Source organism: Volvox carteri (assembly GCF_000143455.1).
Source record: "Volvox carteri f. nagariensis unplaced genomic scaffold VOLCAscaffold_77, whole genome shotgun sequence".
NCBI lineage: Eukaryota > Viridiplantae > Chlorophyta > Chlorophyceae > Chlamydomonadales > Volvocaceae > Volvox > Volvox carteri.
The window spans coordinates 431,201-448,477 of record NW_003307620.1 but is presented as its reverse complement, the minus strand read 5'-3'; the positions used below and the strand labels follow the sequence as shown (position 1 = coordinate 448,477).

Sequence of the window (17,277 nt, the reverse complement as noted above, 5' to 3'; positions counted from 1 at the left end):
TGTAGCTCCAAAAATACGTAGCTCCAAAAACACTATGCATGATCATGCTAAGTCATGTTCTCACTAAAACCAAATCTGGCATGACGATATCAGAAGGCTTCTGTAAAGGAATCCGTGAATTATGACCACTTCAGTCTGAAGGGCCCTCAGCCCTTCATTGTGGGATGAGCTCAGAATTCATGATAACTCACATTCAATGTGTTGGAACAATGCATACAGTCTTAAGTAATTAAGTTCAAGTTGGAACAATGCATACAGTCATAAGTAATTAAAACAAACCCTGGCATGGCGATATTAGACGGCTTTTGCATGGAAAGTGACCATTTCAGCCGAGCTCCTTCTATATGTTCTGAAGGCCCCTCAGCCCTTCATTCCGAAATGAGCACTAAATGAGCACGAAACAAACACTAGATGAAGGGAATCCCGGGTATCGAAGGGAAGCTGGTTCCCAGCCAATTGGCCTAACCGTCCAACCTAATGGGCCCCAGCCCATTATGATATATATTATAAACCTAATTAGGTTCACTACGAATATCTGTCATTGTCATGGGCTGTCGCCAGTGTTTCTTTTTGCTGAATATATTTCGAATTTGGAATAAATAATTGTCCGTGGTCCTGAAAATTAGGATGATTATGGATATATGATTATGTTCCAACCATACAAGTTCATTCCTCCAGCCAACAAGTCGGGCATTGGCTTCCTTGAAGCCGGTAAAAGGGTGGGGGCCCCCTGCATCCGTACAGGCCGGTAGCTAGGGCAGTGTCAACATGGTGGGAGCTGTGCTTGTTGCTGCAGTGCTTATGCTGTGGGAGCTATGCTTGTCAGTGTGCGGGAGGCAGGAAGCTGGGGCTCATAACCTGTTGAAGAGATGGTGTCTCTCTGGAACCTAGCATACACGGCGAAGAGTCATTGGCCGTTACTGTAGTCTGGAGGTCCACGTCCTCCCTATGGCAGTCCGGAGACGTGTAACTCGTCAGGCTCGGTAGCTACGGGGCAGTTGTCTGGACAGGTTACTCGCCAGCTAGAAGCTTGATAAATGTGCAACCTTGAAAGTGCCATAATTAGGCACAGATATGCGCGCTGAGTGTGTGAAATGTTATGACGAGGTTAGTTAACATGTTTGCCATCAAATATGAGTGTAGGGAGGCATTATTTGTCCTTATGATTTGCTCTCTACCTACGGCCATTTGGCAGTCCAGAGACGTGTAGCGCCCAAGGCTCAGCAGCTACGGGACAGTTGTCTGGACGAGGTTATTTTTGACGTGCAGTACCGAAAGCACATTGGGAAGCATGAATATAGCCGGTGAATTTATCATAAGTGAAATTTAGGTTAGTTTAGGTGTTTGCCACCTGTATTGGTGCTCCGATGTAACATGACCATTGGTAGTCATGGTCATGGCCCAAAGGAACGCCGATTGTTCCAGCACAAAGTAGAATATAGTGGATGAACAAATAAGTACATAGGCAAGGTTACCCGAGGCCGACGTCGATCGACCTGGTCGACCAGGTCCGCCAATGTAGTGGGTCCATGCCACAATATCCGAAAGTCGGCTGAAATCATTTAAAACCTTGTCAGGTTTACTGAACAAAATTACGACCGACGAGGTTTCCATGCCATTGGCTGACATAACCGCTCATGTATGGCTTTGGCTATTATGGCTTCAATGTCCAATGTCCCAATGTTTTTATGTAGGCAGGTAGTGGTGGGCCACATCTGTGCCAGGGTTGTTTTTCCTTGTGGATTCGTTACCCGTTGCCCTCTTTCTTGTTCCTGATGCTATGGAGGGTGGCTGGGGCTGGTTGGGGGAGGGGGGCGTGTATGTTTCGCCTCCGTCATTGACGTGCCTGCCCTAATTGTCATGTTCCCATCCATGTGCTGCACGTGCAGCAGGCCTCGGAAGATGGGGCCGACGCCCAGCCGGGAATGGAGGTAAGATGGGGGGGAGGGTCGGGGCTCTTATGTGTTTTACATGGGGCATCAAAACGCTGTCGTACTCCGATATGGCTATCGGAGTACGGCAGATTTGTTTGATGTAGGCAGGTAGTGGTGGGCCACATCTGTTCCACGGTTGTGTGTTTCGTTGTGGAATCGTTACCCGTTGCCCTCTTTCTTGTTCCTGATGCTATGGAGGGTGGCTGGGGCTGGTTGGGGGAGGGGGGCGTGTATGTTTCGCCTCCGCCATTGACGTGCCTGCCCTAATTGTCATGTTCCCATCCATGTGCTGCACGTGCAGCAGGCCTCGGTGGATGGGGCCGACGTCCAGCCGGGAATGGAGAAAAGATGACCGACGAGGTTTCGGGGCTCTTATGTGTCTGACATAGGCGCATCATGTACGGCTTCGTACTCCGATATGGCTATCGAATGTACAGCAATGTTGTTTGATGTAGGCAGGTAGTGGTGGGCCACATCTGTTCCACGGTTGTGTGTTTCGTTGTGGAATCGTTACCCGTTGCCCTCTTTCTTGTTCCTGATGCTATGGAGGGTGGCTGGGGCTGGTTGGGGGAGGGGGGCGTGTATGTTTCGCCTCCGTCATTGACGTGCCTGCCCTAATTGTCATGTTCCCATCCATGTGCTGCACGTGCAGCAGGCCTCGGTGGATGGGGCCGACGCCCAGCCGGGAATGTAGGTAAGATGGGGGCGAGGGTCGGGGCTCTTATGTGTTTTACATGGGGCATCATGTACGGCTGTCGTACTCCGATATGGCTATCGGATGTACGGCAATTTGTTTGATGTAGGCAGGTAGTGGTGGGCCACATCTGTTCCACGGTTGTGTGTTTCGTTGTGGAATCGTTACCCGTTGCCCTCTTTCTTGTTCCTGATGCTATGGAGGGTGGCTGGGGCTGGTTGGGGGAGGGGGGCGTGTATGTTTCGCCTCCGTCATTGACGTGCCTGCCCTAATTGTCATGTTCCCATCCATGTGCTGCACGTGCAGCAGGCCTCGGTAGATGGGGCCGACGTCCAGCCGGGAATGGAGGTAAGATGGGGGCGAGGGTCGGGGCTCTTATGTGTTTTACATGGGGCATCAAAACGCTGTCGTACTCCGATATGGCTATCGGAGTACGGCAGATTTGTTTGGTGTAGGCAGGTAGTGGTGGGCCACATCTGTGCCACGGTTGTGTGTTTCGTTGTGGAATCGTTACCCGTTGCCCTCTTTCTTGTTCCTGATGCTATGGAGGGTGGCTGAGGCTGGTTGGGAGAGGGGGGCGTGTATGTTTCGCCTCCGTCATTGACGTGCCTGCCCTAATTGTCATGTTCCCATCCATGTGCTGCACGTGCAGCAGGCCTCGGTGGATGGGGCCGACGTCCAGCCGGGAATGGAGGTAAGATGGGGGGGAGGGTCGGGGCTCTTATGTGTTTTACATGGGGCATCAAAACGCTGTCGTACTCCGATATGGCTATCGGAGTACGGCAGATTTGTTTGATGTAGGCAGGTAGTGGTGGGCCACATCTGTTCCATGGTTGTGTGTTTCGTTGTGGAATCTTTAGCCATGTCATGATGATAACACTACATGCTAGGAAGTGTGGCTGGGGTTGGTTGGAGGAGTTGGGTGTGTATGTGTCAGCACTGTCTTTGCAGTGCCTGCTTTAATTCTCATGCTCTCATACATGTGCAGCAAGTGCAGCTAACCTCCGATAGTGGGGCTGCAGCAGAAGTTTTAATTTAGGAGGGTGGTGACAGGGAGAGGGAATGGGTTTCACTCAGGGAGGTGAGATGGAAGGGAGGGTTGGGGCTCCAGGTGTTGTATCCTGTTAAGCTCACTGTTAAGCTCTAGGCTCTGTTGTCTAACTGTCAGATGCCGGTCTGTCCACCCTACTGCCGCACTGCTGCAGAAGTCCATACTGGCGTCTGGGCAGGGGCTTCACCTGTCTAAAGCTGGAACCTGCCTTCCTGGATGTCTGCTTCATGAGGCGAGAGTAGTTCCTGCGAACTATGGTCAACATCACACCACCCAGCCGTACTGGAACTTATTGGCATGAGGCCCAAGTGGATTCTAGAATGATTATTATTCAATCCACTTGCCTCAACCGGTATCTTTCGATACCACCATTTCATGGTTGTGTCACCCCCAAACCCCGAGGCCCCCAGGCCCCCAGGCTCCCAGGCTCCCAGGCCCCCGGCTCCCAGGCCCCCAGGCTTCCAGGCCCCCGGCTCCCAGGCCCCCAGGCTCCCAGGCCTGCCACCGACAGCCCCTTGCTTGGGCGTAAAGGTATGAGTCTGAGGCAGGGATTTTCACCCCGATTCGGGCCTGAACTGTTTTTGAGGTATTTCTGTTTTGCCTGAAAGGAAAATTAGTTCACCCCTGAGCATTCCGAACGGATTTTGGGCCTTTTAGAGCATTTTTTCGGGGACCCCACCGAAGCCTTTTGAAGGCATTTTCGGAGAAAGCCGAACGATATTTCAGCGTAAATTTGCATGTTTTCGGGCGCAGACGGGGCCTGGAAACCGGGCTTGCCATATAAGGCCCGCTTGGTCACCAGTCAAACAACAAGTACAAATGTGCATTGCGGCTGTTTCGCAGCTGTATCGCAGACATTTTCATACATCTAAGCATATCCATATGCCATATTTTCATACATCTAAGCATATGCATAGTTAAACATGCACGTGTCAATTGATGATGAGCACCCAACCAAGGTGCCCCGCATCTCCCTCGGGATTCACGGCTTTGGCAAGCTCGAACCGCCTGTTTGCCTTCGATGTCAGTGAACTTGACGTTTTGCAGAAAGAGCTTTCAGTTATGAAGTCTAAGATGGCCTTGCAGTTGGAGCTGGGCCGCACCTTCTGGGAGCGGGCCTGGGCTGGAATGCATCAGTGGGTCCACTTCTTTCCACAGTGTGTGTCGCTTGTGTCCTGCATACTGTGTTGAGCATGGCTTTAGTGTCCACCGCATTACCAAAAATAGGCTGCATAACCGGCTGGCTGTCCCGTCCATTGATTCCCTTCTGCGTGTTGGATTACTCGGTCCAACTGTGGATATGAAATGCCAACCCCTTGTGATTTAAAGCTGCTGAGGAGTATATTGCAAAGAACCCGGATGGGCTCCTGCACCGCCTTGCCAAGGTGGGCGACTGTGTTCTGCCTGATGAGAGTGATGATGAGGGCAGTCTGGGCAGTGAAATTGCCGAGGCCTCTTATCCTTCTGATAACGAGGAGGTCGAGAGTGTGGCAAGTGATGAGGTGTACCCGTCTGAGGAGACGGATGATGATGTGGCAGGTGTGGTGGATGCGATTGCTGCAGAGGTGGATGAGGAGCGGCGCCGCCGTGGCTTTGGGTAAAATCCTTGCTGAAATATTTCACCCAGGAGCTATGCTCCAAAATAAAGTCAAACACCTGTTAATTCAGCCGTCCTAGCATATAACGATAGAATCCAGCTAAATTTTACCCTGAAAACCGCTTCAGACAGTTTCGGGGTACCCGAAAACACTCTCCAGCTGACAGGAAAATTTTCGGGGAGGGACCCGAAAGGTTAATCAGAGGGTTTCGGACACGGCCGAAATTTTTGGGTACCCTGGTGAAGAACTATGGTCTGAGGTGCAGTTACCGGCACACAGCAGGGGCTTGGCTGCCAAGTCCGCGGTCCAGGCTGGATGCTCAATGCTCCGCAGACACAATGGCAGCTTGCCAGCCTTCAGCCTATTGGCTTTGCGGTCTGGTGCTGGAGCCATAACACACATGGGAGACAGTGCCGTACAGCACTGTACACACTGCCTACGGTGCCCCTTCAGGCATTGACCTTCCTATTCGGGCGCCTGCTCACGCGCCCTTGGCGCCCCATTCAGGCACATGCTCATTGGTAGGAACCCCGAGTAGTATCCTGGGCATTCACAGGATTTGCATCTGCCGTTGGGTACTCTTCTGAAGTCGTGATATAACAATTGGTAACGAGCTAGTGTCTCATTCAGACCTGGGCTTCATTCTCAGCTGTAGCAGTTTCTTCTGTGCAGGAGATGGCAGGCCCCATAGCCGCTGGTTATCCTTTGGATGCTGTCGTCACATACATAGGGGCCCTCTACAGTTAAGAGGGGGATAATTGCAGTATCCTGGGCATATCACGGATTATAAAACCCGAAGTGTATATTCTCAGTATTCAACAAACCAGTCTTAGATTGCTGAGCAACCACCACCACTTTTTAATGATAGCGCTACTCACCACCCATAGGTAATCTATGTAATAGCTGGTACACAGTACGGCATACATAAAGTCTATGGATACACGCTAAGTACATCCACCAGCATTTCTACAACCAGCTTCTACAACCTAGGCAGGTCAGCAATCCCATTTCAATCTCTTTTTGTTAGGTTGAGGAATATTTGTTATACATCTAACCTTAATCACATACAAGCTCACATATTATCATGCAACGCCTGACCCTTCTATTTCAAAATTGTATGCTTATGTACCAATGCTAACAGGCAAGTAGGCAAATGACATAACCAACATAAGCTCCACAGCTATTACACAAGCTTGCAAGCTTGCAAGCTTAAGCTATCATCCATGATAGCTTAAGCTATCATCCAAGTCCCATATATACTAGCTACCCAAATTGCACGGTGAAGCTGGCCAAGTGTAAGTATTATGGAAAGAGCCGAAAACCTATGCATGTATGATGCGTGAAACAGGGGGGAATATCTTCGCCCGTGGCAGCTACCCTGCGAAACCCTGCCTTCCCTGGTATTTCGGGGCACCCTCATCCAGTCACCCCAGTCAACTTCTCATTGGATCGCTCAGGTTCCGCACCCACCACCAGCATCCAACGAAATCTGCCGAGTCGACAGCGGCCCAACTTCATTCCTGGTCGGCTCGCAGGTTAACTTTATCCCAGGTCACCACCATCCATCAACTAGGGGCGCAATACCTTCCATTATTGGAAGGATGTTTGACCCTAACGGGTGTAGATCCCAGGATCTCCCGGGGGCAATGGTCGCGTGTTACCAGTAGTGCCAAACTGTATTTGTGATGATTGCTTTGATAACTACTTTTAAAACCTTTGACTAGTCCTAATAGCAGCACCAACATGGCGACCCAAAGGTTACCAACTAATTAGTGAGGTGACAAGTTAAACAGCTCCCCATCCATGCATCTACAACTGGATGGAAGCATATTCATTTCAGCAGCTCAAACCTTTCAAATCCGTGTACGACAGCTGGACAGGATAAGCCAACCTAGGCCAGGCCTGACCCAGAATTGATGTCTTATGTATGCCATTGAAATATGTATGCCATTGAAATCTGCATACAAAATCTGCATACAAAATCAAATTCCCTCTGCCTACGAGTACCACTAGTGGTGCCTTTGGCTTGGGCACACACCAAGCTCTAGGAAGGGCCATGACGCTCCATAAATCAGCCTGCATAGCCTGCATAGCCTGTATAGCAGTGGCCCAAGGTGAAAAGGGGGGGAGTTGTAAAGTGTTGCCTCCGGCTGGCAGCCATGAATCCAATCTGATGAACGTCTTTAGATCGAAAAGTATTTTAAGTATTTATAAGTATTTATAAGTATTTATAAGTATTTATAAGCCACGTAATTTCGGCCCTATCTTTTGTACCATGGCACTGTCTATAGAATCATCAAGCGAGTCTATATATATATTATCTATTTCTCGGTCCTATCTATTAGACGATGACCCTGGATTTAGAAGATAAAAAATATATTTAGTAGCAAAGGCAGAAGTCAAATGCTGGACCTTGTGGATTATCCATGTATGCATATGTCTGCCTCCTTAAAATACCGTTGTGATTACCGTAACTCATGAGTTACGGTAATCACAACGGTATTTTGGAGCAAATCTTTTCAGAATCCAGTCCTTGTTTTGGCGCCGGTCTCGAAGAAGATATCCAAGATGCGTGCCACCTGTTGAGTCAGGGCTACTCGGATTAATCTGCATAAGATACAAACCTGCTGTTAACTCTATGGTGACATTTATGTGTAACATATAACAAAAGATACGTTTACAGCTGCTTTGCAGGCATTTTCCTCACTTTTCGGTACCGGTTGTACAACATCACACAAACCTATGGCCAAGGCAGAGGCTAAAATGACGGATCTACTTTTTATGCAACATGTTTGGCAGGGCCTGCCCAAAATTGTGTGCTCTTAACCCGTTGCGGCTACGGTATTGCCATTAATATTTTATTAATTATTACATCCCATTTTATATTTTGTTTTGATATATAAAATATATTATATATCAAATCAAAAATAATGCTATGTAATAAAATATAATATTAATATTTTTAAATATAAAATATAAATGATAGTATTATGTAATGTAATTTTAATTATAATATATTTTATTCTAAGCAGATGAATTAATTATTCATGATACAATGTTCGCAAATCCTTGGTGAGTCAATTGCCTCGACTCAAGTCCTTGCACCAATAATTGGATGTGCTTGCAAAGACAGCTGCAGTTTAGCTTGCCTTCAGACAGCTGTCTGTCTATATGATGTGTGGGACAGGGGGATCATATCTTCGCCCGTGGCATGCCAGGGTAGCTGTGCAGCTACCCTGCGAAACCCTGCCTTCCCCGGTATTTCGGGGCACCCTCATCCAGTCACCCTTGTCAACTTCTCAGTGGATCGCTCAGGTTCCACACCCACCACCAGCATCCAACGGAATCTGCCGGATCGGCGACGGCCCAACTCCATTCCTGGTCGTCTCGCAGGTTAACTTTATCCCAGGTCACCACAGTCCATCAACTAGGGGCACTTTACTTCCCACCATCGGAAGGTTTTTCGACCCTGTCAGGTCTCGATCCCGGAATCTCCCGGGGGCAATGGTTGTGCCTTATATTACCAGGATGACTGCTGTATTCGTCTGCGTGTTGAAACATGCATTTTCTACGAATTGTCTGAGAACCCAATCAACGTTACTAGATTTGTATGCAGCACCATCTTACCTCCACAACGTACTCCTGCATCCTCAGAATGGCTACAGTCATGAGTGGCCCAGGCAAGAATTGTGCATGAGTCCAGGCGGCTGGCTGTAGAGGAGCAAGTGAAGCCGTCAAGTTGGATAGGACCTGTACCCTGCCCAAAAGCTGCATTGCCGAAAGGTGTGCCAGATAGGAATCCAAGCTGGCGACACACTGCGTTTGCAGCGTTTGCGTCAAAGTTGTCGTCACTGCATGCATAGGTACGCATATATCAGCAGGGTCAGTTATGGTGGTTAAGGCAATGGGTCATTCAGTTTGTGATGCACGCATGCTTGCACAAGCAAGGAATGACCCAAGCCAGCGTCAGTTTTGGTAGTTCAGGCAATTAGTCACACACTGGCGCCTTCTCATGCGAGGCCCTCAAGCATATGCATTGCACTTACCTACCTACCTACCTACCCGACTTACAGAGGAACCCTCTGTCCTGTAGTCATGTATGGCGTATAGCTACCGTCTATAATGGCTGATGAACTTAAAAAGTTGGCAGCCCTTGTACAGAAAATTTGGCTTCAGAGAGTTTACTGCATTAGCCATGCTGCTATGGCATTAAGTCTATAGGGTTTTAGGGTTCTGGGTTTCCTTGCATGCATTCTCAGCCTGTGTCTGATGACCCCTGGGCCCCAGGCTTGTATGCGACCGTTAAGTTCTGGATAAGGGGCCCCTTACCCGGGTTGTTTGCACTGCTTGGGATGAAGTGACGGATTAAATAAAACCCAATCTGTGCATGTGCCGTGTAGAAACAGTGAATGAAGTGTACAGATGCATGCACCCACTACATGTAAGGCACTGCTAAGTTTATAATTAAAAAGGCTCATACATATAGCAACATCAGTACAGTTTCGCCTCGTGTATTGTGACTAATACTGGCCTTTAGCAGATCATTGTTACTCACCACACAGTCCCCCAGGTTCCATTGTAAAAGACTTCCACTCGGCCTTCTCCAGCAGTGCTGCCGTTGACCAGGCGGATGTCAGCTGGCGGGTAGTGGTTACATGTATGGCAAAGAACTTTCAAGAATACATAATGTCGTCATGGCAGCAATGGGCTCCATCCTTCTGTGACACATGCAATTACTTACCATTCCCAGAATCATGTTATTCATTTAGTAGAATGCTGTTGTATCACGTCTTTTTTCAGAAAAGAACTGATTGGCGGATGTCAGATCCAGTGATACCCAGAATATTACAAATGCAGTTCATAATTACGAACAGTGCATGGACCATTGCTTCTGTTATGAATTCCGTATTATAACTGTTCCCCTTCCAACTGATTGGGGCATTCAGCAGTGCCAAACAGGCCTGTTTGGCCTAGGCTGCTAAAGCCCGTTTGGCTCTGCTACGGTGGCAAGAATGGAAGTCATAGGGCAACAGCAGCGCAAAAGCCCTACCTCAAATTGCATGATGTATGAAGATGGAGATCACATGTGCATGTCTACAGTGATTTGTAGGTGTACTAGCAGATGGCTGGGATGAAAAGTGAAAGTGCATTTCAATGTATTTGTCTTCATGACATGCTGCTGGCAGGTAGCTACGTAGCTTCCTATACTCTACTATAGTATTCATGGTATGACCTTTCTGTGCACAGGAAACAATGATTGGATGTCTATGCAACCTGCTAGCGTTTTCCACACATCCATGCACCCAGGCCTTCATGAACGAACTCTAGCTCAATTGTTGGGCATGCTCACTTGCAACTAACAATGCTAACTACGTACTTGTGCAGCGGACTCCAGCATCCTCTACATGGCTGCAGTCGTGAGAAGCCATAGCAGGAATGGTGCACTGGTCCAGACGGCTGACTGACGAGGTGCAATTAAAGCCATCGAGAAGGATAGGACCCGTGCCCTGTCCAAAAAAGGCCTGGCCGAAGGGCTCTCCTCTGAGGAAGCCAAGCTGCCGGCAAACTGCAGTTGCTGCATTGCCGTCGAAGTTGTCATCACTGCAAGCAAAATAAATTCAATTACGCCTGTAAAATTGAGGAGTGTCCATAGACCGTCCATCCTCAGGCCTGTTCTAGTACTAGACACTAGGACATAACATCTATATAGTTAGATTCATGGTTTATATATAAACCATCAATTTCTCAGTCCTACTATACAGTACCTCTTATACCATGTTCCTATCTATAAACCACAATTTTGCTGACGTCAACTCAAGGTGTAGCATACGCATTTCATTTGTTGTGTACGTGTATATATAAAATATTTTATATAAAATACCTTACACACGGCCACTCAAAACAACCGACATCGGTGCAATTTGCACGAATAGGAACTACATTTGTAGGCGTTACAAATGTGCATGTACAGCCTGTCCTGCTGTATGCATGTTGCCAACTCACCACACAGTTCCCCAAGCTCCACCGTACAAAATCTCCACTCGCCCTTCTCCAGCACGGCTGCCGCTAACCAGGCGAACATCGAACGATTGACTACCTGAAAATGTAGCAAATATTTAATGTTTGGCATGGCAAATTGCCATACCACCCATGCAGCGTGACTCATGCTGTATTCATCTGCGTGTTGAAACATGCATTTTCTACGAATTGTCTGAGAACCCGATCAACGCAAATTACTAGATTTGCATGCAACACCACCTTACCTCCACAACGTACTCCTGCATCCTCAGAATGGCTGCAGTCGTGAGTGGCCCAGGCAGGAATTGTGCATGAGTCCAGGCGGCTGGCTGTAGAGGAGCAAATGAAGCCGTCAAGTTGGATGGGACCTGTGCCCTGCCCAAAAGCTGCATTGCCGAAAGGTATGCCAGGTGGGAATCCAAGCTGGCGACATACTGCGTTTGCAGCGTTTGCGTCAAAGTTGTCGTCACTGCATGCATAGGTACGCATATATCAGCAGGGTCAGTTATGTGAGAAGGGATCAGCTCCCCTGGCAAGTGATGGTGGTTAAGGCAATGCATTCAGTCATTCAGTTTGTCCAGATGTCTAGATATCTAGGATTACCATAATCATTATGAAAAGATACGCCGGCAGTGAAGGCAAAAACACCTTTAGTAAAGCACAGTAAAAATCACAAATAATTTTCTTAGTTAAAAATAATGTATCTTGTAACCAAAACCCTAAGCCTAGGCACATTATTAGGCAGTTATGAATAAAATCATAGACATACGGTACGTACTCACCACACAGTTCCCCAGGCTCCGTTGAAAAAGACTTCTACTCGCCCTTCTCCAGCACGACTGCCGTTGACCAGGCGGATGTCAGCTGGTGGTGATTAGAAATGAAAGAAAATCGGCCAGGCATCATACAAGCATATCAGTACAAGATGGCAGCTTTTGGGGGTACGGAGAAACAATGAAATACCAGCTTTTGCTGCATCGCACCATGTACTGGATTAATGCAGCTCATAATAATACTTAGAGGGGTTTCAACTCTGCTCAAGGCTGCGGAACGATTTTCGAGCTCAGGCTGCTGCTGCTAACAAATCACTCCTAACACACAAAAGTGGCCTCTAGAGTGGGGGCCCAGACACCTCCAAAATTAAATAACTGCGGAGCTGGATCTCAATCTTTGAAGCTGTCAGATCGCGCCGTTTACAACATGCTTGCTGACACTTCCGCATATGTGCCAGGATCCTGCTGACCGCTGAAATGGCCTCTTAAGGTACTGGTGGAGTGCCTTAGAAGCTCTCCATAAATTCACAGACGATGTGTGTGTCGTACTATCTACAGCTGCCACAGTCCCATAAGTGTAAGGTCCCGCTTAAACGATAACCAACTCCATGCTGCCTGGTTCTGTTGGTGAGGGATTCATCATCTTTCGGCTAAACACCTCTAAACTGTTGTAAGGAGGACTCAGCTCCCTTGGCTTGCCCCAACTGTGATCTCATCTTGAGTTCCTTCCTGTCCTGTGGAACAGATCCACCCAGGGCCTTGTTCTTCGACGATAAATCAGCCTGCTACTACAAAGCGCTTAAGAAGCCTAGGTTGTGTGCATTCCGGTTGTAAGTATGCACATATTATTCATCAAGGCCCATCTATACAGCATATATGATCAATTGGTGAGTGAGTGTAGTAGCCGGTACACAGTACGGCACACATAACAACTACATATACGTGCTAAGCACGACCACTGGCATCTCGAGAGGCCTTTTCAGCGGCCAGCTATTTGGTATGGAGACCTCGTGAAATTTCACGATTCTAAAGTCGTCGGTTCAACCTTCACCATTCTCGCTTGAAGGAGGAGTATCGGGTTTGGTGACTTAGTGAGCGATTATCGCGACAAATATAGCTGAACCGACTGGAGTGTCTCTGTGCCTGAAAACCCTTAAGACCACTAGGCGCATGTGAAAGCGACACAGGACATGACGTGGACTGGGCACCCACTGCCCGAGGATAGGCGAAGGTAGCACAGGCTGGTGGTATACGTGGCTGTAAGGGCCCGAGACGGATCCCTTCAAAGGGGGGGGACGTAGTAGACGGTACACAGAACAGCACACATAACAACTACAAATACGTGCTAAGCGCGACCACCAGCATCTCGGGAGGCCTTTTCAGCGGCCAGCTACTACAGTAAGCATGCTCTAGCAACACTACTACTTACTTGTGCAGCGGACGCCAGCATCCTCTACATGGCTGCAGTCGTGAGAAGCCATAGCAGGAATGGTGCACTGGTCCAGACGGCTGACTGACGAGGTGCAATTAAAGCCATCGAGAAGGATAGGACCCGTGCCCTGTCCAAAAAAGGCCTGGCCGAAGGGCTCTCCTCTGAGGAAGCCAAGCTGCCGGCAAACTGCGGTTGCTGCATTGCCGTCGAAGTTGTCATCACTGCAAGCAAAATAAATTCAATTACGCCTTGTAAAATTGAGGAGTGTCCATAGACCGTCCATCCTCAGGCCTGTTCTAGTAGCTGGCTGCTGATAACGCCTCCTGATAAGCAATCGCTTAGCGTGTATCCCTAGTTGTTATGTCTGCCGCACTATGTATCAACTACTACACCTGTACAGTGATGGACATGTCCATCTTACCATGGCACGATCTATTGACCAATCTCTACCATGAATCTAACTATAAACCATCAATTTCTCAGTCCTACTATACAGTACCTCTTATACCATGTTCCTATCTATAAACCACAATTTTGCTGACGTCAACTCAAGGTGTAGCATACGCATTTCATTTGTTGTGTACGTGTATAAAATACCTTACACACGGCCACTCAAAACAACCGACATCGGTGCAATTTGCACGAATAGTGACTACATTTGTAGGCGTTACAAATGTGCATGTACAGCCTGTCCTGCTGTATGCATGTTGCCAACTCACCACACAGTTCCCCAAGCTCCACCGTACAAAATCTCCACTCGCCCTTCTCCAGCACGGCTGCCGTTAACCAGGCGAACATCGAACGATTGACTACCTGAAAATGTAGCAAATATTTAATGTTAGGCATGGCAAATTGCCATACCACCCATGCAGCGTGACTCATGCTGTATTCGTATGCGTGTTGAAACATGCATTTTCTACGAATTGTCTGAGAACCCAATCAACGCCAAGTACTAGATTTGCATGCAGCACCATCTTACCACAACGTACTCCTGCATCCTCAGAATGGCTGCAGTCATGAGTGGCCCAGGCAGGAATTGTGCATGAGTCCAGGCGGCTGGCTGTAGAGGAGCAAGTGAAGCCGTCAAGTTGGATAGGACCTGTGCCCTGCCCAAAAGCTGCATTGCCGAAAGGTGTGCCAAGTGGGAATCCAAGCTGGCGACATACTGCGTTTGCAGCGTTTGCGTCAAAGTTGTCGTCACTGCATGCATAGGTACGCATATAACAGCAGGGTCAGTTATGGTGGTCACATGGGTCGTACGTGTACAAGCGGAGAGTGTGGAGAAAGGTTGCTCTGGGGCAATGGACCCCGCCGGCGTATTACAACATCGAAATTTTGCCCATACAGGTCTACTACATGTCGACCTGTACCTCATGCATCTGTAAACTTGGGGATTGTCTGTAGACCACCTATTTTCAGGGCTATCTATGTGTTATACCATGATCTATAGACCTATTATACCATAACTTTATGTACGCGTACTAAAATTTTCCTGCAGCGTTAGAGGCCTTTAATTAATATTGGCGAATGATGCTTCCCGAGCTACCGGGATACTCCCTATGGCATAAACATGCCGGTTACCGACCGTTTGGGGCCCATTAACCCAACCGACCATTAACCCAACTGATCGTTAACCCAACTGGCCGTTAACCCAACCGACCGTTAACCCAACCGGGCCGTTAACGCCATTCAACCGGCCGGTTGGGTTAATGGGCCCCAAACGGTCGGTAACCGGCATGTTTATGCCATAGGGACGATTTGATTCCCTGTAGCTATTAGCTAGTAGCTGGCCACTGAAAAGGCCTCTCGAGGTGCTGGTGGACATGCTTAGCGCATAATCGTAGACGTTATATGTGCCGTACTGTGTACCAGCTACTACATTCACGGCCTTATCTATTGCATGATGCTCCTGCTGTCGATATACAATCAAAACGTTTTATCGACGTTATGCTGCTGCTGCAGGGGCATCGATAGATACATGCAAGCAATGCCTAGGCAGGCCTGCAGCTGCTAGACGTCTGCCTCGTACAGCACACAGCACATGTATGTTCACTGCGTTACAGGTTTGGCCAGTTACTGCTGAAAACGTTTGTAACAGTCTGTCGATTGTGCCCTTCTAAAATAGATAGGGACAGTCTACATAACTATTATAGCTATATCTTAAAACAGGCATTCAAGGAGAACACCGTACAGTAAAAATCACAAATAATATCCTTAGTTAAAAATAATGTATCTTGAAGCTATCTTCAACGCACAGGCACATTGTTCGGCAATAATGAATTTTATTTATAGACATACGGTACGTACTTACCACACAGTCCCCCAGGCTCCGTTGAAAAAGACTTCTACTCGCCCTTCTCCAGCAGTGCTGCCGTTGACCAGGCGGATGTCAGCTGGCGGTGGTTAGAAATGAAAGAAAGTCGGCCAGGCATCATACATGCATATCAGTACAATTTGGCAGCTTTTGGAGAAACAAGGAAATACCAGCTTTTGCTGCATCGCACCATGTACTGGATTAACGCAGCTCATAATAATATTTAGAGGGGTTTCAACTCTGCTCAAGGCTGCGGAACGATTTTCGAGCTCAGGCTGCTGCTGCTAACAAATCACCCCTAACACACAAAAGTGGCCTCTAGAGTGGGGGCCCAGACACCTCCAAAATTAAATAACTGCGGAGCTGGCCTGCTCACCTAGGCTGCGCGACAATATGAATCTCAATCTTTGAAGCTGTCAGATCGCGCCGTTTACAACATGCTTGCTGACACTTCCGCATATGTGCCAGGATCCTGCTGATCGCTGCAATGGCCTCTACAGGTACTGGTGGAGTGTCTTAGCACTCCACAAATTCATAGACGATGTGTGTGTCGTACTATCTACAGCTGCCACAGTCCCATAAGTGTAAGGTCCCGCTTAAACGATAACCAACTCCATGCTGCCTGGTTTTGTTGGTTAGGGATTCATCATCTTTCAGCTAAACACCTCTAGACTGTTGTAAGGAGGACTCAGCTCCCTTGGCTTGCCCCAACTGTGATCTCATCATGAGTTCCTTCCTGTCCTGTGGAACAGATCCACCCAGGGCCTTGTTCTTCGACGATAAATCAGCCTGCTACTACAAAGCGCTGAAGATGTCTAGGTTGTGAGCATTCAGGTTGTAAGTATGCACATATTATTCATCTATACAGCATATATGCTCAATTGGTGAGCGAGCACACTCTTGCAACACTACTACGTACTTGTGCAGCGGACTCCAGCATCCTCTACATGGCCACAGTCATGAGAAGCCATAGCAGGAATGGTGCACTGGTCCAGACGGCTGACTGTAGAGTTGCAATTAAAGCCATCGAGAAGGATAGGACCCGTGCCCTGTCCAAAAAAGGCCTGGCCGAAGGGCTCTCCTCTGAGGAAGCCAAGCTGCCGGCAAACTGCGGTTGCTGCATTGCCGTCGAAGTTGTCATCACTGCAAACAAAATTGAAGCATTGCATGGAGATGAGGATGGTGGGAAATGTGATCCTTAACTGCATGTATGCACTATATATCATCCAGCATAAATCCTGCTGATGCCTGTTCAGGCATCATGATGAGCACCGCCGTCCTGATCACGAGCAACATCTCCTAGCAACTTAAGCAGCGTATGCACGTTACCCTACACTATAGTAGCTGGTATATAGTGCGGCACACATAGCGTCTACAATTACACACGAAGGCACTCTGCCAGCATCTCGATCAAAACGTGCACTACAGCTATGAGTCAAGTAACTATAGGGCAACGAGCGTGT

At 48.2% G+C, this 17,277-nt stretch overlaps 2 protein-coding genes across 2 annotated transcripts in view; one reads left to right on the top strand and one right to left on the bottom strand.

The window, feature by feature from the left end:
- Positions 1–641: 641 nt before the first annotated feature.
- Positions 642–3,980, top strand: VOLCADRAFT_98806 (uncharacterized protein; the record flags this gene model as incomplete). The annotated part of the gene is made up of 5 exons (XM_002957667.1): positions 642–719; positions 1,890–1,931; positions 2,935–2,976; positions 3,281–3,322; positions 3,834–3,980. 5 exons carry the CDS (start codon positions 642–644, stop codon positions 3,978–3,980), a joined length of 351 nt encoding a protein of 116 aa, XP_002957713.1.
- A 4,865-nt stretch (positions 3,981–8,845) lies between these two features.
- The window catches only part of VOLCADRAFT_68493 (uncharacterized protein), a gene marked incomplete at both ends in the record, with an annotated part of 8,683 nt that continues 251 nt past the window's right edge, over positions 8,846–17,277 (bottom strand). The window contains 11 exons of the mRNA XM_002957638.1: positions 8,846–9,128; positions 9,833–9,914; positions 10,655–10,878; positions 11,281–11,374; positions 11,541–11,764; positions 12,078–12,159; positions 13,498–13,721; positions 14,220–14,313; positions 14,480–14,700; positions 15,812–15,893; positions 16,734–16,957. Of these exons, the coding sequence (XP_002957684.1) occupies positions 8,846–9,128; positions 9,833–9,914; positions 10,655–10,878; positions 11,281–11,374; positions 11,541–11,764; positions 12,078–12,159; positions 13,498–13,721; positions 14,220–14,313; positions 14,480–14,700; positions 15,812–15,893; positions 16,734–16,957 (1,834 nt within the window). The remainder of the gene's footprint in view (positions 9,129–9,832; positions 9,915–10,654; positions 10,879–11,280; positions 11,375–11,540; positions 11,765–12,077; positions 12,160–13,497; positions 13,722–14,219; positions 14,314–14,479; positions 14,701–15,811; positions 15,894–16,733; positions 16,958–17,277) is intronic.